The sequence below is a fragment of the Canis aureus genome, unplaced genomic scaffold (assembly GCF_053574225.1).
Source record: "Canis aureus isolate CA01 unplaced genomic scaffold, VMU_Caureus_v.1.0 ptg000175l_RagTag, whole genome shotgun sequence".
Lineage (NCBI taxonomy): Eukaryota > Metazoa > Chordata > Mammalia > Carnivora > Canidae > Canis > Canis aureus.
In genome coordinates, this window is record NW_027554464.1 from 70984 (window position 1) to 97351 (window position 26368).

The 26368-nt window shown below is 37.7% G+C and overlaps 1 protein-coding gene and 1 long non-coding RNA gene across 13 annotated transcripts in view; one reads left to right on the plus strand and one right to left on the minus strand.

Moving 5' to 3' along the window:
• LOC144309699 (outer dynein arm-docking complex subunit 2-like) overlaps positions 1-26368 on the minus strand; it is a 166750-nt gene that overhangs the window by 60481 nt on the left and 79901 nt on the right. For all 12 annotated transcript variants that reach the window (XM_077890806.1, XM_077890803.1, XM_077890805.1 and 9 more), the window contains 6 exons: positions 13155-13301; positions 12329-12538; positions 9353-9595; positions 8720-8830; positions 6608-6762; positions 4603-4845 (listed from right to left, as the gene is read on the minus strand). In XM_077890806.1, the coding sequence (XP_077746932.1) occupies positions 4603-4845; positions 6608-6762; positions 8720-8830; positions 9353-9595; positions 12329-12538; positions 13155-13301 (1109 nt within the window). The remainder of the gene's footprint in view (positions 1-4602; positions 4846-6607; positions 6763-8719; positions 8831-9352; positions 9596-12328; positions 12539-13154; positions 13302-26368) is intronic.
• On the plus strand, positions 6570-8009 carry LOC144309702 (uncharacterized). The gene is made up of 2 exons (XR_013375616.1): positions 6570-7048; positions 7841-8009. It is a non-coding gene; the product is annotated as an uncharacterized LOC144309702 (long non-coding RNA).

Below are 26368 nucleotides of genomic sequence, written 5' to 3' on the forward strand. Positions count from 1 at the left end.
GCGGTTGAGCAGTCTGCCTTTGGCTCAGGGTGTGATCTCAGAGTCCTGTGATTGAATCCCACATCGGGCTTCTGGCATGGAGCCTGCTTCTCCCTCTGCCTGTGTCTCTGCCTCTCCCTCTCTCTCTGTGTGTGTATCTCTCATGAATAAATAAATAAAATATTTTTAAAAATCCTTGAAGAGTGTGCAGGCAGTAATTTCTGACACCGGCCATAGCAAAATCTTTCTAAGTATGTCTCCTGAGGCAAGGAGAACAAAAGCAAAAATAAACTATTGGGACTTAATAAAAATAAAAAGCTTTTGCATAGCAAAGGAACCAATCAACAAAACTAAAAGGCAACCACCCTAATGGGAGAAGATATTTGCAAATGACAGATCCACAATAAAAGGTTAGTATTCAAAATATATAAAGAACTTATACAACTCAACAGCCAAAAAAAATAATAACCCAATTTAAAAATAGGCAGAAGACATGAACAGACATTTCTTCAAAGAAGACATACAGATGGCCAACAAACACATGAAAACATGCTCAACATCACTTGGCATCAAGGAAATACAAATCAAAACCACAATGAGATATCACCTCACACCTGTCAGAATGGCTAAAATCAGTAACATGTGAAACAACAGGTGCTGGCAAGGATGTGGAGACAGGAACCCTCTTGCAGTGTTGGTGCGAATGCAAACTGGTGCAACTCTGCAGTATGGAGATTCCTCAAAAAGTTAAAAATAGAGCTAACCCTATGATCCTGGAATCACACTACTGAGTATTTACTTCTAAAATACAGAAACACTAATTCAAAGTGATACATGAACCTTTATGTTTATTGCATTTACAATAGCCAAACTACTGGAAGAAGCCCAAGTGTACACACACACACACACACACCCCGATACACACAATGGAATATTATTTAGCCATAAAAAGAATACAATTTTTACCATTTGCAATGACATGGATGGAGCTAAAGCATATAATGCTAAGTGAAATTAGAGAAAGACAAATATCATATTCTCACTCATGTAGAATTTAAGAAACAAAACAAATAATAAAGGAAAAAATACAGAGAGAGACAAACCAAGAAACAGACTCTTCACTATAGGGAAAAATTGATGGTTACTATATACATATATACATTATACACTCTACTTTCAAGATGAAGCTTGAGAGGTAGAAAGGGGCCAGGAGGCAAATGCTTTGAATACCAGGGTAAGGAACTTAGGTTGGGTTTTCAAAGCTTGAGAGGGCATTGATAGTTCTTTAGGCCAAGAAAACAACCCTATCAGACCTACAGTTTGGAAGAATAAATTTCAGTGCCATGCAGGGAGGTGTGGAAGGGGAGAGATGTGAGATGAGACCAAATAGGACCTGCTTCAATTGTCCAGGTAACAGATGCCAGAACCTCAACTAAAGGCAGAGAGCAGGAGGATACATTCAAAACAAGTTCAGAGGCAGCTGGTGTCATTGGCAGATGTGAGAGACAAAAAGTAAGCAAGAGCCAAAGATCAAAAGAAATACATAAACCCAATACTGACAAGTGTTTATCATGTGCTACTGAACACCATGTGTTTTTCCGAAAGAGAAATACAATAGAAAACTGTTTTATAAGCCCTTCTTTCCTTGAAGTTATCATGAGTACAGCTAGTGTTCCTTGGTGCCTGAAATCCCTGAGCCTAAGGTTCCAGAAGCCAAATCCAAAAAGAATTATAGAGGCTTTAGTACTTTTATTCCAGATATGCAGTGAGATGAGACTCACATTAACAGTGTTTCAGGGCTGTCTTAGAATTGCAGGCTTCCCATGAAGGAAGAGGACCTTCATGAACACAAATGAATCACAAAAGCCAGGAAAGTGAGAAGGAAGAGGGCACTACCAGAGACGACTGGCATAGGGTAAAAGCTTCTGGTACCAAATGGTAAAATAGATAGGAAATAATACATTTCCACAGGGTTTTATGTATGGCCCCAAAGTATGATGCTCTGTATACGTCCACGGGAATGGTGCTCCCTAGAGTTGTGCAGGATATATCCTTACACAGCAGCCCTGGGTGCCTGGTCATACATACTGAAGAGCTGAATGAAGGAGTGAATCAGAATGAAATGATATGGGAGATACATAGGAGAGTCATATGATTAAAAGATTATAGGTGTGACTCATGGATCCAATCAACCATCTTAATAAACACTGCTCTCCTGGACTGAAGTGGACAGAAAAAGATGAAATGAAGGAAGGTTGTCAGATCTCTGGGATTATATAGGATAGGCCAACAGAGCTAACCAATTGCCAAATAACTTGGTGTTCTTTCATACATAGCCAGGATTCATGGGTCTAGGAATCAGGGAATGGAAATGACTCACTATTACCCCTAGTGACTGATCCACTAGCAAATTTTTTGCTTCCTGTTCCTGTGACCTTATACTTTGCTGGTTTGGAGGTCTTTGTCCCACAGGGAGGAATGCTTCCACTAGGAGACACAACAGTGGTTACACTGAATTGAAAGTTAAACCTGCCTCCCAGGCACTCTGGCCTCCCCGTGCCTCTATATCAATAAGCAATGGAGGGAGTTACTATGTTGGCTGGGGTGACTGATCCCAATTATCAAGGGACTGCTACTCCACAATGGAGGTAAAGAAGACTATATCTGGAAAACAGGAGATCCCTCAGGGCATCTCTTAAGTATTACCATGCCCTGTGATTAAGGTAGATGGAAAACTGTAACAACCCACTCTAGGCAGGAATACTAATGGCCCAGACCTTCAGGAATGAAGGTTTGGGTTACCCCACCAGGTAAAGAACCACAACCAGCTAAAGTGCTTGCTGAAAGCAAAGGGAATATGGAATGGGTCATGAAAGAAGGTAGTTGTAAATACAAGCTATGACCACATGGCCGGTTACAGAATAAGTACTGTGATTGTCACAAATACTCCTTATTTTGTTATGGATTATGTGTGTGTGTGTGTGTGTGTGTGTGTTTCTTTTCTTCCCTCTTATCCTCTTATCATGTAAATGAGACATTAACTTTCTATCATAGTTTTTAAGTATGATGAACTTTACATCAGTGTATTTATAGAATATCAAGGAAAAGAATAAACATCATCCAAGAACTTTGCTTCCTCTTCTAAGAAAAAGGCTAAGTGCATTTTCAGTGGTACACTGGATAGTTGTATAGTGGTAGGCAGGAATATGGCCTTGTTATTATCTTTCTATGGAGATTAAGTATGGTTTAAGGAGATGCATGAGTGGGTACCAAGTTGACAAGGGGTGGATATGTGATGGTTAATGTTGATGTGTCAACTTAGCTGGGTTAAGGGATGCCCAGATACTTGATCAAAAAAAATTTTTTTGAGAGAGAGAGAGAGAGAGAGAGAGAGAGAGAGGGAGCATACATGCCAGCAGGGGGACCAGAGCAAGAGGGAGAATCTCAAGCAGGACCCATACTCAACATAGAGCCTGATGTGGGACTTGATCTCACAACCCTGAGATCATGACCTGAGCTGAGATCAAGAGTCAAGTGATCAACTAACTGCGCCACCCAGGCGCCCCTGCTCAAACATTGTTTTGCATATTTCTGTGAAGGTGTTTTCTGGGATGAGATTGATACTTAAATTGGTGGACTTTGAGTATAGCAGATAATCCTCCATGACTTAGTGGGCCTCATCCAATCAGAAGGCCTTAGTAGAAAAAAAGGCTGACTTCCTCTGAGCAAGAAGGAATTCTGCCAGCAAACTGCTTTTGACCTCAAAATGCCGCTCTTTCCTGAGTCTCCAGCCTGCAGCCTTGGGTCTTGCCAAGCCTCCGCAATCACCTGAACCAATTCCTTAAATCTATCCCCCCTACTCCTCCCACCTTTCTCATCCTGTTGGTTCTGGTTCTCCGGATAACCCTCACACAATATTTGGCCCATATGGATTCTTGCCTTTCTGCACACACACACACGCACACACACACACACACACACACACACACACACACAATCATATTTCATGTAAATACATTTACATTTAATTTATACACAAATGTTTATATTTTTAAATATATATTTATGTATGTATATATAATCTCTATATAATCTTGCTATTGTTCTTACGTTGTACAACATTTAAGTCTTTTCTTCCTAATTAGACAAAAATTTGCTTAAGGAACAAGATCACAGCTTAAAATTCTTTGTCTCTTTCCCTTGTTAGTTCACAGCTAACTTGTTAGGTGCTTAAAATATGTTTGCTGAATTGAATTGAGAAACAAGGATATTGTGAGAATGCCACCTAGAACTACCTAGGGTCTCAGTTAGATAGATGGATAATTCTTCCTTAGGAAGCAGAGAAAAATTTTGTTGATTATATGAAGGTTTCCAGGTGGGATATTAATTACTGGGAATGTTAAGTCCTCCCAATATGCCCAGCCTCAGCCCTCCAGCTCATCCAAAGGAACAATGTGGCTCTGTAACTCATGACTGATAATCTTGTGGTTATTTATAAGTAAATCCATTTTACTTTTTCACCATTTATGCACGCCAATTCTAAGTGATGACACTATTCTATTATGACCTGAGCATTTCCCCTAACACTCTCAAATAAAATCTTTCAGTTGTGAAGCTACTTACATCATACTTTCAGGTTCTACTGCACAAGCACCAACTGCTTTTGTGACATTGACAAGAAGAGTTTGGTTTATTCCAACAAGGAGGTTTACGAGTGGTTGAAGGCCACCACATTTCCGGACAAGGACACGGTTTTCATATTCCTGACAACATTCTCCCAATGCACCAACCACATTCACAAGTACTTCTTCAGGCTGGTCAGTTAAAAGTCCCACCAAAGTTTCAATGGCTTTGTATTCTCGAAACCTAAGTTCATCACAAGAAAAAGAGATAGGGCGAGGGAAAGAGAGGAACGATATTACTTTTGGTATAAAATCAGCTGATAATATTAATAGCACAAAATTGCCAAATGCCAACCATATGCTCACTCAGTCCTTACAAAAACCCTATGATGCAAGTACGACCACAATCCCCATTCTCAGAAAGCTCATTTGAAGCTTGGTACACAGCGATGCTGGCATCCATATCTAGCCATCTGCACCTTTAATCACTATACTATACAGTCTCTAAGACAACTACAACTTCTTCCAAATGACAGTGTCAGCAGTTCTACTATTCTACAAGTGTTTTTCCCATGTCACAGAGACTATTTTACATGAACAAAGCAAAAATAAATCTATCTTCTGTTAAGTAAGATGTGAATTTCTTGTTAAATCATCACACTGAGGGGCACTTGGGTGGCTCAGCTGATTGAGCATCTGACTCTCGATTTCAGTGCAGGTCATGATCTCAACACTCAGAGATCATGCCCCCAAGTTGGGCTCCATGCTCAGTGGGGAGTCTGCTTGAGATTCTCTCTCTCCCTCTCACCCTCTCCCCACACATGCATACTTTCTCTCTCTCTCTCTCTCAGGTAAATATATAATCTTAAAAAAAAATCATCACATTGATACAAAGAAGGGTTGCCTCAGAATATCCATCATAGGGCATAAGAACTCTAAAAGTATATGAAGAGATAAATTTGAAGATTAAAATAAATCAGTTTACAAGTATTTTAAAATTCAATGAAATAATTTGAAAATGACTACTCTTTAACTGGTTAACTGGCATCCAGCTGACTCAATTATCTTTAAAAAAGGAAAAAGAATGGAACCACTTCCATCTCTAAAGATTCAGTGGGAAATTCAACCCCTCACCATCACATCAACCCTTTCTCTACAAGAAATCAGAGATACTTATAATTTAAACAGCTGCCCCCCCAAAAAAGAACTCAACACACAGACTATGTCAGCAAGTCCTTTAGTGAGGCACAGAAAACCATTGCCAGGTGGTGGGATGGGAAGTAGAAGTCTTTCATTTCTAAAAATACCTTGATTCTGCCAAATTGGTCTAGAAGGTACATGTATAAAAACTATAGGAGTTATATTAGGACCGATTCTTTATTAAAATAACATTATGGGAATGTAGTTTAATGGCCATAAATTTTAGGCATCCATACTTTTATTTAGAAACATTTATATATTGGGGCACCTGGATAGCTCAGTTGGTTAAGTGCCAGCCTTTGCCTCAGGTCATAATCTTAGCATCCTGGGATCAAACCCCATGTTGGACTCCCCACTCAGTGGAGAGTCTACTTCTCCCTCTTCCTCTTTCCCTCACCTTACTCATGCTCTCTCTCTCTCTCTCTCTCTCTAATAAATAAAATCTTTTTAAAAATTTACATATTAATAAGAGAAGATGTTAGTTGAAGGACTCACTATACACAATGTAGTTTCAGTGAGTTAAGAATACAGCTATTGGGATCCCTGAGTGGCGCAGCGGTTTAGCGCCTGCCTTTGGCCCAGGGCACGATCCTGGAGACCCGGGATCGAATCCCACGTCGGGCTCCCGGTGCATGGAGCCTGCTTCTCCCTCTGCCTTTGTCTCTGCCTCTCTCTCTCTCTCTGTGTGACTATCATAAATAAATAAAAATTTAAAAAAAAAATCTTTAAAAAAAAAAAAAAAAAAGAATACAGCTATTCCTCAATGGCCATGTTTTTATTATAGAATATTGAAAGGCTTCTCTTACTTGGTCGCATTCTCTTTGCTGATGGAACATTTCCATATTGCCCCAGTGACAGCAGCCAACCGTTCTTTATTGTCAGTGTTATTGAGCAGACTGGCCAGGGGTTTAAGTCCTCCATGCAGTCTAACCAGGTCACGGGTTTCCTTATCTTCAGCACACTACACAAAAAGTCAAATCAGAGGCTGTCAGTGATGACGGCATATCAAGCTTCCAGTGATTGCTAAAGAGGCTGACATTCTGGTGGCTACAAAACTTCTTTTCAGAGAGTATCATTTTCTGAAGGGGCCTCCAAGTAAAATATAATTCTCCTTTATATTGGCAGTTATCTGACAGTGTCTCTCTTCCCTTACAGGATTTTGGCAATGTCTAGAACTTTCTACATGCTTGGAAATTCTTCCAAGCTGTTCTGAGGTAGTGTGGGCTTCCATGAAGACAGAAAGAGAGGTTGGTAAGAAATCTAGAATACCACATGCATGGACAGAGAATTTCTGCAGTCATGCAATCCCCAGTCTCGGGAAAGTATAGAAAAGATAGCTGAGTGATAAAGCTTTAGCCTGATCTTCAATGCTTCTGCCCCCAAATCTAAGAGATGAGCATTTCCCTAATAGAGTTCCTATGCTCTGAACAGTTAGTTATATCAACAGCAAATGGCATTATATTCAGATATATTTGTCCAGAAGTTTGTGTAATACTTATCCTTTGAGATAAGTATTATGTTTATCCATGTTCGTGTCATCTTTTGAAGTAAATATGTACTGCATAGATGTTCCCAGCTTATCATGATTCCCAGGTTTGAGAGAAAAAAGATGCTAAATTTGGTGCATATATATGTTATCATCCTAGGCATACAGTTGGTTGTGAGGCCACATGATACAGATGCATGTCATGCATCATCTGTGAGGGCCACTAGAAGAAATCCTCACAGTAAATGCACACAAGGCACCTGCCATTTTATCTTCTATTTATGATTTTCAGTTTTTTACATTGCAACTTCTAAAAACTTAATCACTATTTCTAACCAATCCTTCATAATTACTCATATGAGGCATGTATGCCAGTCAAGGCTATATATATCCTTGTTATGAGTTGTGTTTCCTTAAAACTGATATATGTCAAAGTCCTAACCCCTGTACCTCAGAATGTAACCATATTTGAAGATAAAATCTTTAAAGAGGTAATTAAGGTTAAAAAAGGTCACTGAAGTGGGCTCTAACCCAATATGATTGGTATCCTTAGAAGAAAATATTAGGACACAGAGGAAGGAACATGTGGAGACATGTGAACATGAAGATGACCATCTACAAGCCAAGGAGAGAGTCTCCAGAAGGAAGCAATACTATCAACACCTTGATCTCAAACTTGTAACCTCCAGAACTATAAGGAAATAAATTTCTGTTATTTAAGACACCCAGTGTATGGTATTTTGTTATGGCAGCCCTTGCAAACTAATACAATTCTCTACTGACATGAACCCCTTTCTCTAACTCTGTCATTTTGGCATACTGTCACTGTGCACATTTTAAAATGTATTCCTCTAGGAAATCAGCTCTGATTTCTCTGATAGGTAGAAGCTGGAATGGCCAGTAAGCAGCCATCTACTAATTTGTCAAGGCTACCTTTTCTTCCCTTTTCTGATGTACTATGAAATGCATAACTCACAAAAAGCTAATGAAGATTAAAATAATAAAAAGATACAACAGGAATACACACACATACACAAGCATACACTCATTCATCATCCATCTGTCTTGGCAGAAGATAAATTTCCCAAGATCAGTATGTTTGAACAGGGTACTTGAAAAGCAATATAAAGGCACCATGCATATATTTAGCTATTTTACACTAAGTAACTTGTTTTAGGAGACAAAGATATATAAGTACCTTCTAGAAATGTACATAATCAAGATATGTTGGAGCAGGCTTCTCTCTCTCACATACACAGGCATCTATCATTAGCACAGTGATGCAGACCTGTGTGTGCAGAAAAATCCCTGGGGATTCTTGCTAAAAATGCAGATTCCTGAGTCATAGCCCCAGAGAATGAAACTTCATATTTAGAAATGCCACCTTAACTATATGAAGAACACCACAACTTTGCTGGGGAGTCCACCATACCTGGTAGATGGCCATGGCACACTGTTCCTGTAGTTGTTCATTCTCACTATTTAGGTTCTTGACTAGATTTTCAATTATCCTTTCTGCTTTGATTGCAGCTCGGTACTTTTCCTAAGAATACAAATTTAAATATTTTTTTAAAGATTTTATTTATTTATTCATGAGAGACACAGAGAAAGAGAGTCAGAGACACTGGCAGAAGGAAAAATAGGCTCCATGCAGGGAGCCTCACATGGGACTTGATCCCAGGATTCCAGGATCACACCCTGGGCCAAAGGCAGGTGCTAAACCACTGAGCCATCCAGGGATCCCTTAAATTTAAATATTTACATGTGTAATGCATGAATATAAATATCTATTTACATTTACTAATAAGTATGCCAAACAAACTTTCTTAAAAAACACTAAAGTCCAAGATTAACACAACTGTATAAGAGAATTTAGTCAACATTTTAAAAAATACATCACACAGGTAACCATTTAATTAATGTTCTATTAGTTTCATCTTCTCTAAAGAACTGCTGACTTCTCAAAAAAAAATCCTTAGCAGTCACAATAATCTTAAAAATTATTATTCAACTAAAAAAAAGTTAATGCAAATGAAAACAAGGGAAGCAGAGCTGGCTTGAGTACCTCTGATGCACATTCTTGCAATGTCCCCACCACTGGAATTAGCATGTTTTCATGAGAAGTCTTCAGTAAGTGAGCCAACAAAGGAATGCCGCCGGCTTTATGAATGGTTTCTTTATTTGCATAACTCTTACTACAGCTCCATAATGCCAGTGCCACACAGCGAGCTACTTCCACATCTCTGGCATTATACAGACTTGATTGAGCTGGTTCTGCTGAACTCTGTACACAGTCCAGTAAAGCGACCTACAAAAACAGATAAATACAATGTATGTGGGAATCTTTAAAATAAAACAACATTTCCCACAACAGTTACAGGGCTGCTACCAAGCTAACTTCTATCAAAAATAAGAATACTTCTACGAATTAATTTTCATACTACACAGAAATAGTCAGTGAAAGCAAAGAAACAGAACCCTTCAAAATATATCTTCCTCCAGATCTGGGAGCCTTTACATTTCCTTCCTACAAGAAATTTAATCTCACCAAGATTGTATTAATATTAATATGGCTGTTACATTTATATTAACAAGATTTGTATACTATATCTGCAGCCCGGGTTCTTACAATCCTTCCCTGCATGGATGCATTCTTTCTGCTTGCTCAGAATTCTTAACTTCTGCCCAGGTTTCTACCAGGTGTGCCTCTTTCGAGATCTATCTCCATCTAAGTGCCCAAACCCCACTGTGGTCAATGGCCTCCTGCCTGCTCTTCTTTTAACCTCCATTCCCTTGCTCTGATGTCATGACAAGCCCACTGTTCCATCTCTGTACTGAGTGATCTCCCTCTCTTCCCATTTTAGTGAGGGACTCTTATCTGTATGTCATCTACCCTCATATTGTTAGCAAACCAAAAATGGATTACCAATCCTGATCTTTCTCAGATGTGTTCTCAACCTAGTAATTACAAGTCTATTAATGGTTGATCTATTACTCTTCTTTCCCATTCCTAACTTAGCTATCATGTAAGATTATATTAAAATGTGTAGCATTATCTTGACTAAGTAATTGCAATTCAGGTACCAAATTCTAAGTCCCCGAATGTGATATATAAGACTCTCATAAAAGAAATTTACTAAAATTTATAGTTTTAAGTTACATTATTCATTTATTCTATACATTATTCATAATTCCAGTAGACAGCCACATCAGCCTAATGTATTACTTCATTACTTAAGCAGAACACTGATAATCATACTAATAATTACCTTTCCCCAACATTTTATTATGAAAAATTTTCAAACATACACAATGGCTGAAAGAGTTGTACAGTGATTATACAGCAAAAAATGTATACATTCCCTAGATTCTATAATTAACATTATCACATTTGTTTTATCTCATAGCTAACCATCTATTTATCCATCTATGCAGCCATAAATCTATCTTATTTTTGAAGCAAATAATTACACTCTATTGTGATCTACAGATTACAAGTGACATCAGACGGTCCCCAATTTATGATGGTTCAACTTATTTTTCAACTTTACTATGGTGTGAAAGTGATATGCATTCAGTAGAAATCCTATTTGGAATTTTATCTGAGCTAGTAATATGTATGTTACATTCTTGTGATGCTGGGCAGTGGCAGCAAGCCTCAGCTCTGTCAGCCACAACATCACAAGGGTAAGCAACTGATATGGTTACAACCATTTTGTTCCCAATCTGTAGCCATTGTGTTTTCACTTTCTGTACAGATTCAGTAAATTACAAGAGATATCAATGCTTTATTATAAAATAGGCTTTGTGTTAGATAATTTTGCCCAACTAGAGGCTAAGTATTTTGAGCATGTTTAAGGTAGGCAAGGCTAATCTGTGATATTCAGTATGTTAGCTGTATTAAATGCATTTCAACTTAAATGCATTTCAACTTACGGTATTTTCAACTTACAATGGGTTTATCTGGACATATAACTCCATTGTAAATCAAGGAAGATCCGTACACAGAATCTCTCAGTAAATTTCTAAACACATTTCACTGTGTATGCATTCCTATTAAATGCATATTGATTCAATGTATATTTATTAACCTTTCATATGTGTAGGGTACTGGGCTAAGTGCTGTAGATGACAGTAAGATAAGTAAGACACATCTCTTATCTCAAGGAACTCAAACTATAGAAGTGGAGACTGTCCAGTATGTAAATGCTATAGGAGGAACACAAGATCCTTTGGAAGGTGGATGAAAATGCATTTCCTTAATGCCCTACGTTTTCTTGACATGAGTGTTGAACAGAATGTTCACTTATTTCTTTCAGTGACAGTTATTGATATAATCATTTTTTAAATTATAAAAATAATACACAATAAATTGGCAAATATGGAAAAATATGAAGAAAAATTGGTAGTTATTTCAGAGGAAACACCTGCGTACAATTTTGTGTATTTATTTCACATGTTTTTATAGAAAACTTGTTATATACTTGTTAGGTAAGTCTTTGAAAATTGGAGTCATATGTGTCAATCAGGTTTTGATCCTGTCATAATTTTATATAATATTATATACTGATAGCTGATGATGCATGTTTCCTCGAGATACACTTCATATTATTTTACTGATCTCATATGGTAAACATAGTTTTCAGTTGTCACTATCATAAGTAACAATGAGATGAATAAATGTCTGTTGCTCTGACAGTCTCCTTGGGAGGCAGTCCTCATGGTGAGCTCACCAGAGCAGAGAGCATGGACTACACTTCCCGACATTACACACACACATAAACATCTCCCTACCAATGTGGTAGGTGTAAATTACATCTCTTATTTAGATGTATATATCTTTGAAAAATAAGATCAGACCTGTTTTCTGGCCAGTTGCTAATGTGAATACACAAAAACAGTTTTTGAGGACGTTATACCAAAGAAGGTTCCTGGAACACACCTATGGTTATTTAACATCCAGGAGTGGCCAGGAAGGACAGCAGAGAGGTGACATCTTGGTGGCAGGTGGTGTGCTGATGACAATGGCAGAGGTACTCACCAGTTTGGTAATGCCTCCATGGTGTCTCACTGCCCGTCGGGCTCTTCTAAACTTGGCAACATTTGCGATTGTCTCAGCTGCCAGGCATTTCAGTCTCTTATGTGGAGAATCAAGTATATTAACCATAATTGGTAAGCCCCCAAGGTCAACAATATTACGTCTGATTTGAGGATTATGACTGATTTCCTTTAGGATTTCTAATGAACCAATCTAAATGAGAAAATAGGAGTTAGAGGTGAAAATAAGTGCTTAATACATAACCAGTCCTAGAGTTTTAAAAATTCCAAGTCTACCTCAAATCCTTCCCTCATGAAGTTTTTATTTTTATTTTTATTTATTTTTTTTTTAATTTATTTATGATAGTCACACACAGAGAGAGAGAGAGAGAGAGGCAGAGACACAGGCAGGGGGAGGAGCAGGCTCCATGCACCGGGAGCCCAACGTGGGATTCGATCCCGTGTGTCCAAGATCGCGCCCTGGGCCAAAGGCAGGCGCCAAACCGCTGCGCCACCCAGGGATCCCCCTCATGAAGTTTTTAAAGGAAATGCCTTCTGTTCCCAGGTGTTACACATAGCCTCCTTATTTTCCTTCAATTATGCAGACAAACATTCATCATTTAAGAAGCACATAGAAAAGGTTCTGGAAATGAACCAGAAGATAAAGCACAGCCAAGAAGAGAAGAGCAGCGAACAAAAGGAACAAGCTATCAGTGAGATGAGCAGGCAAAGAAAAGAACTAGGCAGAGGTAGCAGAGACGTATCAGTAAAAAGAGAAGCACAAAGAGGTATGAACAAGGCTCATCACCCACGTGAGGTAAGCCACTCACCTTATATCTGAATTCATCAGTATCCAGTAAATTTATCAAAACTTTAAGGCCTCCAACATCTCTGATTGCCAACTGGCAGGTCTCTTGCGCCAAGTTGAAATCTTTTATTGAACGCAATGCAATCACTGTAGCTATCTCTTTTCCTTCCTACGAAACGCAAGGCCATGGAAAGGTTAAATAAGATCACGCTTCTATAGAAATTTCCTTAATGGTTATGAATCCATGAACTGGGAAATGTGTCTCCCCATACATGGCATGTTAAATTTTTTTAAGTTCTCCGAGTGGGTTATAATTTGTTAAATGAATCATGTAGAGTTGAAGCACAAAAAAGCTTTACAGAGTATCATAAAACATTATTCCAATTAAGAGTCAACATTTAAAGGTGGTCTGTCTGCTTTAAACAGCTAGAGCATTAGGTGGTATTAGTACATTAAATAGAGTCGAGGGGCAAGCCTTGAGAAATCCACTGAGGAATGTAAGTTTTATGCAGAGGTAACAGGCCGTCCCTGGAGTTCTTGAACAGCATACTGTGCAATCCAAACCGTGTCTGGAAATTATTCTCACAGATGTATGTAGAACAGTCTGGAACAGGGAAAAACCTGAGGAAAGGGAAACCATGTGGGAAGCAGTACAACAAACCATGCTGGGACCAGGATTAAGTGGGAGAGGGGCCATGGGGTTGGGAAGGAGGTGGCGAGCCCATTAGGAACTGGAGATGACTCCGTGTATGGATAAAGGACAAAAAGGTAGCCTTCAGTATCGCATGCAAAATGCTGTCCCAGTGTTGAGAATCATGTGATCAATGTCTGCTTGGCTAATCACCAGCTGTAAAAGGTAGTGGGGAATGGCTCCTTTAAGGTAAAACAATCTGGGAGAATTTAAAAGAATGTAATGATTGATCAGTGAAACAGATGCACCAGGAAATTATAATCAGAATTCATTGCAGGAATTCTTAAGCAATGTCCACCCATCATTAATGCTTTAAAAAATCTTCTGATGGATGCAACATAGTACATATTACTTCTCCTCCTATTAAGACGGGATGGTAAATAAGAGTTCCAGTATAAGCACCGAAATAGTTCATAAGACACAAGAGCAATGTTTCTAATGGAGCTAAGGATAAACTATTTTTGTAAAAGGTGCTCATGAAAGATGGCCTTCGGTCTCTACCTCAAAACACAGTATGAATGGCCTCAAATAAATCTCTTTCCTTTTTGAAGAAAGACACCTACAAAATATGTTTATTCTCATTTGCTGATTATGACTTTATATTGCTATATTACAGATACATGTTCATAGATACAATATATACATTTACACAAAAGTGGAAATTATATCCAAGCAGCCCAACCTCCTCCTTCATATCTCACACACACACAAATCCTTTTGTGAATACAACATGATGTGTTACTTTTAAAATAAGCTGAAATGGGATTATAAGAGGGCAAGCATCAAAAAGATAGAAAGGTTTAGACTTCAGCCTTTCCTCTTAATGCGTCCATAAAAGCCCCTCCACATCTCTAAAAATATTACAAACCACTATCCTGTGCTGAAACCATTGTCAGTCTGCTTTTCATATTAATTTTCTTCCTGAGTAATCCAGGCTGTCCTCTATATTCAAGATGAAGTTGAGAATGGCAAAAGCCTTCACTTTACTATTTACATTGAAAATAAGGAGTTTTCTTCCCATAGCTTTTAATGTCTTTGTTTATATCAAGAGAAATTTTTACCACCACCAATCGTCCTACAGTTCATTTTGAAACATAAAATAGTAAATCCTTATTACATTCAATTTTATAATCTCCCTTGTTTTGGGGTACAGGACCTCTTCAAACACACATTAGCACTTTTGATGCCTTTCTTTTTAAAAACAGAAGGCAGATATTTCATAAATCATAAAGAAGAATCTAAATGCTAATCATAATATATAAAAAAAAAAAGAGAAAGCGAGAGAAACAATTATTTAACAATTCTTTTGTTGAATTTAATTGGGTTAAAAGGAGCCCAAAAATTCCCCTGGTGTACCTGGAGGAGGAGAGCTGGGTGGGCTCCCACATGAAAAGTTTAAAAATGCAAACCAGGAGCTTCAGATAGAGTTCTTTAGGCAGTGCCTTCAGACTCAAGCATGACTTGAAAGCAAGAAGGTATCAAACAGCATGTCATGCCTCAGTCAAGCCAACAGAGTCCACACACACACACCAAACTCCGAGGCAGAGCATGCTGTCCTGGCGTTCTCAGTGGTGTGTGATAGAGGACTTTCTTGACTGCTATACTTGCATTGTATTTTCTTTGGTAGCACTTTCCTACTTACACATTCCGCACAGTCATTCTTTCCTATTTCATTTCGAGGTCTCTTAATTTTTCTCTTCTAGATTATTTCTATCTTGTGTGCTTGATTTCATCATATGCACCATAACCAATGACATAACAATTTTAAGGAATTGTGTACTTGTGGTAGATGCCCAAAAGGTAAGACACTATATTTTTCTAAATGATCTCTAAGCCACTTTTGAAGCCAAAGGATGGAAAATTTTCTTTTATCATTGAGAAGTTAGATCCTTATAGAAAAAAACTCTGTAAATCAGCAGCTTTTTTTCTGAAAATCTGGAAACATATTCATAGACTTGAGAGTTTTTTTTTTAGAACAGTTTTATATTAGGGAAAGTTAGTTTTTCCACATTTCAGGATTTAGTTCTACTCTTGTCACTGACCACACTCCCCAAAGGATTATAAATCTTTCAGAATGAATACCAGCGAATGGGAGCCAAAATATTCAACATACAGAGCCACAAATGTTAGCCAATTGCTATTCTTTAAATACCAGCTATGTCAAAGGATTTTCAAATGTTTGTTCTACTTTGACCAGATGCCATAAACATCTTACTAAGAAGAAGCAGTGCAAATATGCTTATTTTTCAATTAAATCTCCCCTGAGAATGTAATTAGTTGCCAATACTTATTTTCACATTTTATCATGTATTTGCATTTGTGAAGTTTTAAGAGCTGGAGAAAACATAGTAAAATATTATTTTACTAGTTTCTGAAGGGTTTTGAAGAATGCTTCCAATAAGCTTTTCCACTTCTTAAATTAATGCAAGTTGTTTTGCTAGTTGTCATCCTGCCCCTGCGTCTTCTCAGACATTTCCAGGCTCTGTCAGCCTTCAGATACTTCGCAGTTCACATTCCTTTCTGAGACTGGGAGGCCTTTGTTCATTATCATTATCACAATCATGTTGCTAATATGTGAAAGTTGAAGAGATCTTGCTTTTTCCTTCATTTTTCTCAAAATTTCTTTTGGAAAGACAAGATCAATAGGCACTCTTCTAAACAATGTTTCTCAGTGTTTTAAATAACATCTTTGAAAAAAAAAGTATTACCTTATCTGGTACATAGAGTAATATCTACCTCCAATCCTCTTACTGCTGATAAAAGAGAAATAAATGCTTATGAAATTGAGATGAAGAATGTATCTGAGACTAAATCAGGGAGCCAGATGCCTCCAACCATCCAACCATTTTTTAATTCTTTCATTCAACAAATTTGCAGTTATTCACCATGTCTGATACCAGGAACTAGAGACATCCTGGTAGACAAAAACAGATCTAGTTTTTGCCTCGTGGAGCTCATAAAGCTTAGTGGAGAAGAAAGATCTTAATTGTTAAGCCCATCCAAATAAATGAAAACTTTAAGAAGTGTTATACAGAAAAGTGGCACAGGGTTATGGATGTTTGCAACAGGGGACTCTAGGCCAGGACATCAGGAAAAGTTTCCCTGAGGAAACTATGTCTGGACTGAAGTGTGGACAGAGTAGGAGCCTTCCCTGGTGAAGGAGGTCGGACATGATGAAAGGCACACCAGTCAGAGGAAACAGTATGTGTAAAACCCTAAGGAGGATTGGAACATGGCCTGTTTAAGACCTAACGAAGGCCAGTGTGGCTGAGACCCAGAGCCTGGGTGGCAAATGATCCAAGATGAGCTAAAAAATTAAGTGGGCAAAGGAATCTGCTGCACCCATAGGCCAGGTTGAGGATTTTAATCTTCATTCAAGATTAATAGGAAATATTCAAGGGTATTGTTTTGGAGGAGAGTGGGAGGACTCACATGAGTTGCGTACATTTTTAAAAGATCATTCCAGCTAAAGGGCCCCCTGTAGGGAGGGGGCAGATGGAACATATGGAGACCATGCAGGTTACTACAGCTATCCAGAGAGGAGGTAACTGGGATTAAGAGGTCAAGGATACTTATTTGTGTCATAAAGACTTCAAGTAACTTGATTCAGAAAAGGATACTATAAAACAAGTAGACGAAACTCTGATAGGCTACATGCTCCCAGAGCCATCATTTGGAGCTTCCTGTAGAGTCCCACATGGTGACAGTGAGATAAGAAGGCAGTCAGAGGCACAATCGGGAGTGGAGGCCCTTCTTTTGCTCCCCACCGTCTGTAATCAAGGGGCAGTGGGTGAGACCTGGTGAGGAGATACAGCCATCACACAGCCATCCAACTGACTTTCAATGATTTCAGCATTTTTTCCTCCAAATATGCCACTCAGAGAGCAAGAAAAGTGAAGCCTGCCAGTGACTGTTTATTAATGATGACAGAGGGCCTGGCACCCAGCACAGAGGTTGGCTTACAGATACTCTTCATGTCCCAGGATGAGAAATGGTAAAAAGTCAATGCTCAGAGTGAATGGCATATGAGCACGTAAGTCAAAATAGTAAAATATATTGCTTTGCTTTCTGTTTATTTGCAAACTGGCTTTATACTGATGATTCAGCACTCATAAACCTAAGACTCAAGAGATGAGACTCAATAGAACTCCAGGAAAGAAAATGAGAAAATATTGTTCCAGAGGAAAAAAGAAATTAGACTCAAACTGTTGTATTACAAGCTTGCTGAGAATTTTTATTGGGAATGGGTAAGGAACAATGCAAGCATTCCCTACACATTCCTTTTAAACAGACATGGAACATTTACAGAAATAGATAATCTGCTGGAATGTCCTAGTCACTGCAATGAGGAAAAATTTGTAGCAAATATAACTGCCTTTCTAAAAAGATTTGGAAGACTATACTGAATAATTATGATAATTAATAAAAATAGCTCAATAAAGTGGATATAAGGGCCACATTAAAAATGAGTAACTCCCCCATACACTAGGAATAACAAATCACAATGCATAATTTGAAAAATGTTCCCATGCCAGTATTAGCAAAATAATAACAAAAATATCAAGGAGTAAATCTCACAGTATGTTGAAAATATGTGGAAAAGAAGCTATTAAGTTTTACTAAAATACATACAAATTTAAAAATAAATGAATGGTCATACCATGTTCCTGAATAGGATAACTGAATGATATTAAAATTTGCAAGCCCACAACTATATGGTCAATTAATCTTTGACAATGCAAGAAAGAATATCTAATGGAAAAAAGATAGTCTCTCCAACAAAGTGTTGGAAAAACTGGACAGCGACATGCTAAAGATTGAAAGTAGATCTTTTTCTTACACCATCCACAGAAATAAATTCAAGATGGATTAAAGACCTAAATGTGAGACAGGAAATCATTAAAATCCTAGAGGAGAACACAGGCAGCAACCTCTTTGACATCAGCCCTAACCTTTGACATCAGCTTCTCTTGAGGCAAGGAAAATAAATGCAAATATTAACTACTGGAACTTCATCAGATAAAAAGCTTCTACACAGCAAAGGAAACAATCAATAAAACTAAAAGGCAACCTATGGGATGGGAAAAGATTTTTACAAATGACATACGAGTTGACAAAGAGTTGGTATCCAAAATCTATAAAGAATTTATAAAACTCAACACCCAAAACACAACCCAATTAAAAAATGGAAAGAAGATATAAACAGACATTTCTCCAAAGAAGATATCCAGATGGCCAACAGACACACATTAAAAAATTTTCAACATCACTCATCATTAGGGACATACAAATTAAAACTACAATGAGATATCACCTCACACCAGTCAGAATGGATAAAATTATAATACAGGAAATAGCAGCATTAACCAAAGGATACAAATATACTAATTCAAAGGGAATGGAAAAAGGGAATATTTATAGCAGCATTATCAACAATAGCCAAATTATGGAAAAAGCCCAAATGTCCATTGACTGATGAATGGATAAAGAAGATGTGGCATATATACAACGGAATATTACTCAGCCATCAAAAGAGTGAAATCTTGCCATTTGCAATGGCATGGATAGAGCGAGTATAATGCTAATTGAAATAGGTCAGTTAGAGAAAGACAAATACCATAGGATTTCACTCATATGTGGAATTTAAGAATTAAAAAAAATGAACATGGGGGTGGGAAGAAAGGAAAACCAAGAAAAAGAAACAGACTCTTAACTAGAAAGAACAAACTGATGGCTACCAGAAGGGAGGGGGGAGGCAGGGAGGTGTTAAGTAGGGGATGGGGATTAAGGAGAGCATTTGTTGTGATGGACGCCGGGTGTTGTATTTAAGTGCTGAATCACTAAGTTGTACACCTGAAGCTAATATTACACTGTGGTTAACTAACTGGAATTTAAATAAAAGCTTGAAAAAATTGCAATTTATCCAAAATAATTTATAAATTCATGTAGACCAGCCAAAATCCCCGGTAGCATTTTTGAGGGTTTTTTTTTTTATTTGATTTTCAACTTTTCTAAAAATGATCTGGAATGGAAAATATGCAAAAAGTAGTTTTAAAGAATTTAAGAAAACTCTCTGGCCAATCAAGTATTAAAATACACCAAAGTAGCAGTAATTAAAACAGCATGGGCCTGGCATGGGAGCATCCAAATAACTCAATGTAATAGAGAAGGATCCAGAAAGAAACTCTCACATATGAGATGACAATACTTGATATAGGTAATATCTCAGATCACTTGAGGAAAGAGTGGAGAAGCCAATTATCTGTGTTGATACAACTGAATCTCCATCAAAGAAAAAAAAAAGTAAAATTAGATCCCTGCCTCACACTATACATAAAATGACATCAAGATAGAAGCAACTTCTAAACATTTTTTTAAAACTATAAACCTACAAGGAGGAAATAAAAAATTTTTGTTCTCTTGAAATGACATCAGAAAAATCTTCTTAGCTCTTAATACACAAAATTTTATAAGCTATGAAGGAAAATCAATATATTTACTAATGTACAATTTTAAAGTTTTCAAACAGAAGAGTAGATAAAAAGACATGAGAAACTGAAAGAAAATACTTACAAATACTATAACAAAGGGTTAATTTGTATTAAGATTCAAAACACAACCACAGAAAAATAGGCAAGATATACAATGCAATGGTTATTGGACACATGAAAATATTTATCAACTTCACTACTAATCAGGAATATGCAAATTCACACAAGATACATTCTCTCAGTTGGAACAAATTATTTTAAGATTTGTGTGGAATCAGAAAAGACCCTGAATAGCCAGGGGAATTTTAAAAAAGAAAACCATAGCTGGGGGCATCACAATGCCAGATTTCAGGTTGTACTACAAAGCTGTGGTCATCAAGACAGTGTGGTACTGGCACAAAAACAGACACATAGATCAATGGAACAGAATAGAGAACCCAGAAGTGGACCCTCAACTTTATGGTCAACTAATATTCGACAAAGGAGGAAAGACTATCCATTGGAAGAAAGAGAGTCTCTTCAATAAATGGTGCCGGGAAAATTGGACATCCACATGCAGAAGAATGAAACTAGACCACTCTCTTGCACCAGACACAAAGATAAGCTCAAAATGGATGAAAGATCTAAATGTGAGACAAGATTCCATCAAAATCCTAGAGGAGAACACAGGCAACACCCTTTTTGAACTCGGCCACAGTAACTTCTTGCAAGATACATCCACGAAGGCAAGAGAAACAAAAGCAAAAATGAACTATTGGGACTTCATCAAGATAAGAAGCTTTTGCACAGCAAAGGATACAGTCAACAAAACTAAAAGACAACCTACAGAATGGGAGAAGATATTTGCAAATGACGTATCAGATAAAGGGCTAGTTTCCAAGACCTATAAAGAACTTATTAAACTCAACACCAAAGAAACAAACAATCCAATCATGAAATGGGCAAAAGACATGAAGAGAAATCTCACAGAGGAAGACATAGACATGGCCAACATGCACATGAGAAAATGCTCTGCATCACTTGCCATCAGGGAAATACAAATCAAAACCACAATGAGATACCACCTCACACCAGTGAGGATGGGGAAAATTAACAAGGCAGGAAACCACAAACGTTGGAGAGGATGCAGAGAAAAGGGAACCCTCTTGCACTGTTGGTGGGAATGTGAACTGGTGCAGCCACTCTGGAAAACTGTGTGGAGGTTCCTCAAAGAGTTAAAAATAGACCTGCCCTACGACCCAGCAATTGCACTGCTGGGGATTTACCCCAAAGATACAGATGCAGTGAAACGCCGGGACACCTGCACCCCGATGTTTCTAGCAGCAATGTCCACAATAGCCTAACTGTGGAAGGAGCCTCGGTGTCCATCGAAAGATGAATGGATAAAGAAGATGTGGTCTATGTATACAATGGAATATTCCTCAGCAATTAGAAACGACAAATACCCAACATTTGCTTCGATGTGGATGGAACTGGAGGGTATTATGCTGAGTGAAATAAGTCAATCGGAGAAGGACAAACATTATATGGTCTCGTTCATTTGGGGAATATAAAAAGTAGTGAAAGGGAGCAAAGGGGAAAGGAGAAAAAAATGAGTGGGAAATATCAGAAAGGGAGACAGAACATGAGAGACTCCTAACTCTGAGAAACGAACTAGGGGTGGTGGAGGGGGAGGTGGGCGGGGGGTGAGGGTGACTGGGTGGCGGGCACTGAGGGGGGCACATGATGGGATGAGCACTGGGTGTTATTCTATATGTTGGCAAATTGAACACCAATAAAAAATAAATTTATATATATAAAAAAGATACATTCTCTCCCCATTTGGAATTGGCCAAAATAAAAAAAGACTGTAGATTAGTGAGAATTTGTAACAATGAACCTTATTTCTAAACAAATAATTTTAACACCCTGGAAAGATTTTAAAGACAATCTGCCTAGATCCCACTTCACACCAATTGGTTTAAAACTTCCATGAATATTACCTGAGCATTGAGATTTTTGCTTTGTTTAGTTTTTAGGAGCCTGGCTGATTTCACTGTGTTCAAGGTCAAAAATCATTGGTATATTACTAATTGAGTGTAAACTAGTATTTGCTTTGTGTAAGTAGCTACAAAATTTTTTTTTATTCAAACCAAGCTTGGTCAGTTTATTACTTTTCATTATTTCTCTTTAAATTTTAAAATTTCATTGTAATACTTCTCTAACTTCATTGTGCATATATTGTTTCTTGTTTAAAATAGATTGAGGTGGAACTGATATGCAAAAAACGAGTTGGGACACATGCGTACATCTGTGAAACCATCACCACAATCAAGATAACAGGAACATCCATTGCCTCCAAAAGTTTTCTTATGTCTCTTCCCTTTTTGTCATACTTACACTTACCATGAGATCAAATACCCTCTTACATTTTTTAAATGTACAATTCAATATTGTTAACTATGCTGTGCAGCTCTCTAGAGCTTGTGAAACTAAAATTTTGTACCAATTGAACAACACCTCCCCATTAGAACTATCAAAATTTTAAATGTACACAGTCTTTGACCCAAGCAATTCTACTTCAAAGTAGCTATCCTACAGAAATAGGATACATATCCAAAGAATATGTAAAAATATTTACAATGTTGTAATAATAAAAATTGATCTGGGAGACAAGGCAAAATGTTATCAGTAAGGGAACTGTTACATAAATTATTGATATATTCATATAGTACAAAACAATGTTGTAATTAGAAGAACTGAGGCAGATATGGAGGATCACCAAGAAAACATTAAATATAAAATGCAAAATGTCACATAACAAGTAGTCTGACTTCATTTCATACATAAAAATTTCATATGTATATTTATATAAACAGAAACATCTGGAAGGGGGCTTTCCCTGTTATTCTTTTGCATGGCTTAAATTTTAGGGTATATATTAATGTATTATTTTTATAAGATTTAAATAACTTAAATACAGAAAAGAGATAAGGGAGGGCTAGAAGAGAAACGTGTGCTTCTGCAATGCCCTGCATGTCCCAGAAATATCAGAAGGCCACAGCCAGCCACACACCCCCAGACAGCAGGAGCTGGGAAAGGAGCCACAGCCTTTGCCAGTGGGACTAGCAAAGGCTAGTGGACCACAATGGGACCTAGAGTTTAATATTTTTCCTACAAATATGCAATTTCTAATAATGAGTACAGTACAAGTATATGCATATAAAATGAAAAGATCACTTATACCAAATCTGGTACCTTTTACTCCCTAACTCTTCTATTTATAGATTCTTCAATGTGCAAACTTTTATAATAGGACCTGAATATGTGTTTTTTCAATAAAAAGTAAAGCAGCCTAAAGCATTATACAAACTGGGAACTAGGCAACGCTACTTTTCTACCATTTATTTAGCCTCTCAAGTAAATTTGGGGGAAAGCATACTTTGAGGAACAAACAATAGTGTTGCTGGCAATACACTGAGCAACAAATTCCCCCCATTTTACATTTTCAGATTACATAAAACTGAACAGAAGTCACATAAAAGTTTGATAGCAAAGTTCTTTACAATCAAATATCTTATGACTAGCTAGATGAGCAATGTGTAATATCATAGAATTGTATTCTAGCTGGGCGGGCTCACAGGTACATTTATGAATGAATGAATGAATGAATGAGTTAAAGCTTAAGGGAGCTCCCTTGAGATTTTTAACATCGTCATTTTCCAGTAGGTAAGTTGATGTGGTTGTATAATGTCAGCCAATGGTGGTATGAAGTGTTATGATTCAGTAGCATTACTTTATCGTTCTTATCCAGTTATCTTTGCTTTTCTCCACTCTTGTTTATGATACCCAAGGGGCAAAAAGAGCTTATAGCTCAAAAACTAAAAAGCTCAATTAGTTTATTTGTGGAATACAGATTCCTCTGTGGAGATGAGGAGACTCTCCGTCACTTTCATGACCTCCTTTGTAACAAAGGATCATTTTTTTGGGGGGCAATATATAAATATACAAGTGACACACAACTCAAGTAATCCAAGTACTTAAAGTATGTTCATGACTTACCTTGCAGTATTTAAGAAAACATAAGTGCAAATTCTACTAAGTAGAAATTTTTTAGGTGATGCAATTTAAAATATCTTATGATTTCTAACAGTGTTTTTTTTTTTAAAGGATAAAACTCTTTTGTCATGGAGACATTTTTTTAAAAGTTAACCCACATCAATGCAACACCACATGTATTAACTTAAAGACTTTCTCAGGAAGGTGGTAGTAACTTTGCTTTCTAACTACTGCCATTCATTTGAATATATAAAAAGTGACCATTTTTTCCATTTTTTTAAGGATTCTGCTGAACACAAATAACACTGTTCTATCACAATCTTCTCCATCTCTTTCAGTATAAACTTAGCCAAAGAGCACACTCTCATAGTGCCTTCCAGAAATGAACATTGAATTCCTTTGTTTAGAAATGCTCCCTGTTTATTTAGTTTCTTACTCAAATGAAGAAAACCAAACAAGAGAGTAAATAGGAGGACACAACAGCAAGGCCTGAAGGCCCTCTGTGTCCTGAGTTTCTTGACAGAGGAACAGAATAACTAGGCAACAGGCAGTAAAGATAGAAGCCTGAACATCAGCCTGGCCCACGGCCACCTCGCCTTCTGTGTGGCCCAGAGTGAACTATTTCTCAGCTTTTCCACCAATGAAATAAGGATCACACTACCTGCACCTCCATACCCAAAACCCGAGTAAGGGGAAAGGAATTTAATTAACTGTAATTGACTGTAAAGTACATCAAATTCCTGCAATGAAAAATCACATAACTCCCAATTACCACTTAGAAGAACTCTTTAACCAATTAAGGTGGTTGTGTGTGTGTTTAATCAGCTCATGAAAGATTATTAAGGAACTGAATGCCACAAAAGTAGTCTTTAACAAAGGTTTTAAAGTTTCAAAATGTCTCTGCAGCGAATCCCCTTCCAGACGGGGAAATCTAAAACATGCCAAGGACAGAGCCTGCGGGGTCTCCTGGGAAGCCTTGTGGAATTTCTGATGTGATTCTTTGAGTTTCTGATGTGATTCTGCTCACTGTGGAACAGAGTCTTGGTCACTGCAAAGCTGGGGGGTAACTTCACTTTTCATGGCCTGAGAGATCTCAATTTGCAGATACGTAACAGAGCAGGAGAGTAACTAGCAAGACCCCTGGCTCACATGAAAGGTGAAATAAACACCAGTGTTTCACGAATTTGATCAAAGACAATTAAAAAAAAATTAGGCACCACCCTCACAACATGGTGGCTGGGGGAAGAGAATGAATGTGTGGTGATGCCCAGTTGTGATCATATGATGTCACTCAGCAGCCAGCATTAGCCATTCTCCACTGAGTGACACATGTCTGGACAATATCACCATCCCCCAGGACTTGGGAACAACGACTGCACAGATTTAACATTTAAGAATGATACCACATTTGTGAATTTACATTAAAAACCCCATCTTTCCCTGACTTCATCATAGGAAGGAACCATAGTTCCTTATGGTTTTAGGGTGTAGGAGCTTTCAACTGGAGGGAACCTTACTTTAAAAATAAACATTGTTCTCTTTTTGCTTCAAACTTTCCTATCTTTCTTTAATTAATCTTTTTTTATCTACTGGCTAGTTGCATAAAATTACCAAATAAAATGTTACTTTAAGATTTTTTTTTTAAAGCTTTTTTTTTTTTTTTAATTTTTATTTATTTATGATAGTGAGAGAGAGAGAGAGAGGCAGAGACACAGGCAGAGGGAGAAGCAGGCTCCATGCAGGGAGCCCGACGTGGGATTCGATCCCGGGTCTCCAGGATCGCGCCCTGGGCCAAAGGCAGGCGCCAAACCACTGCGCCACCCAGGGATCCCTACTTTAAGATTTTTAAAAAAAAAAGCTGATGAATCAATCTGTTTGTAAGCTGGCAAACTAATATTTAAGGAAAGACTTCTATTGGAATAATAATGGAATTTTGATCTAAAAATATCGCTTTGGGGGATGGCTGGGTGGCTCAGCAGTTGAACATCTGCCTTTGGCTCAGGTCGTGATCCCAGG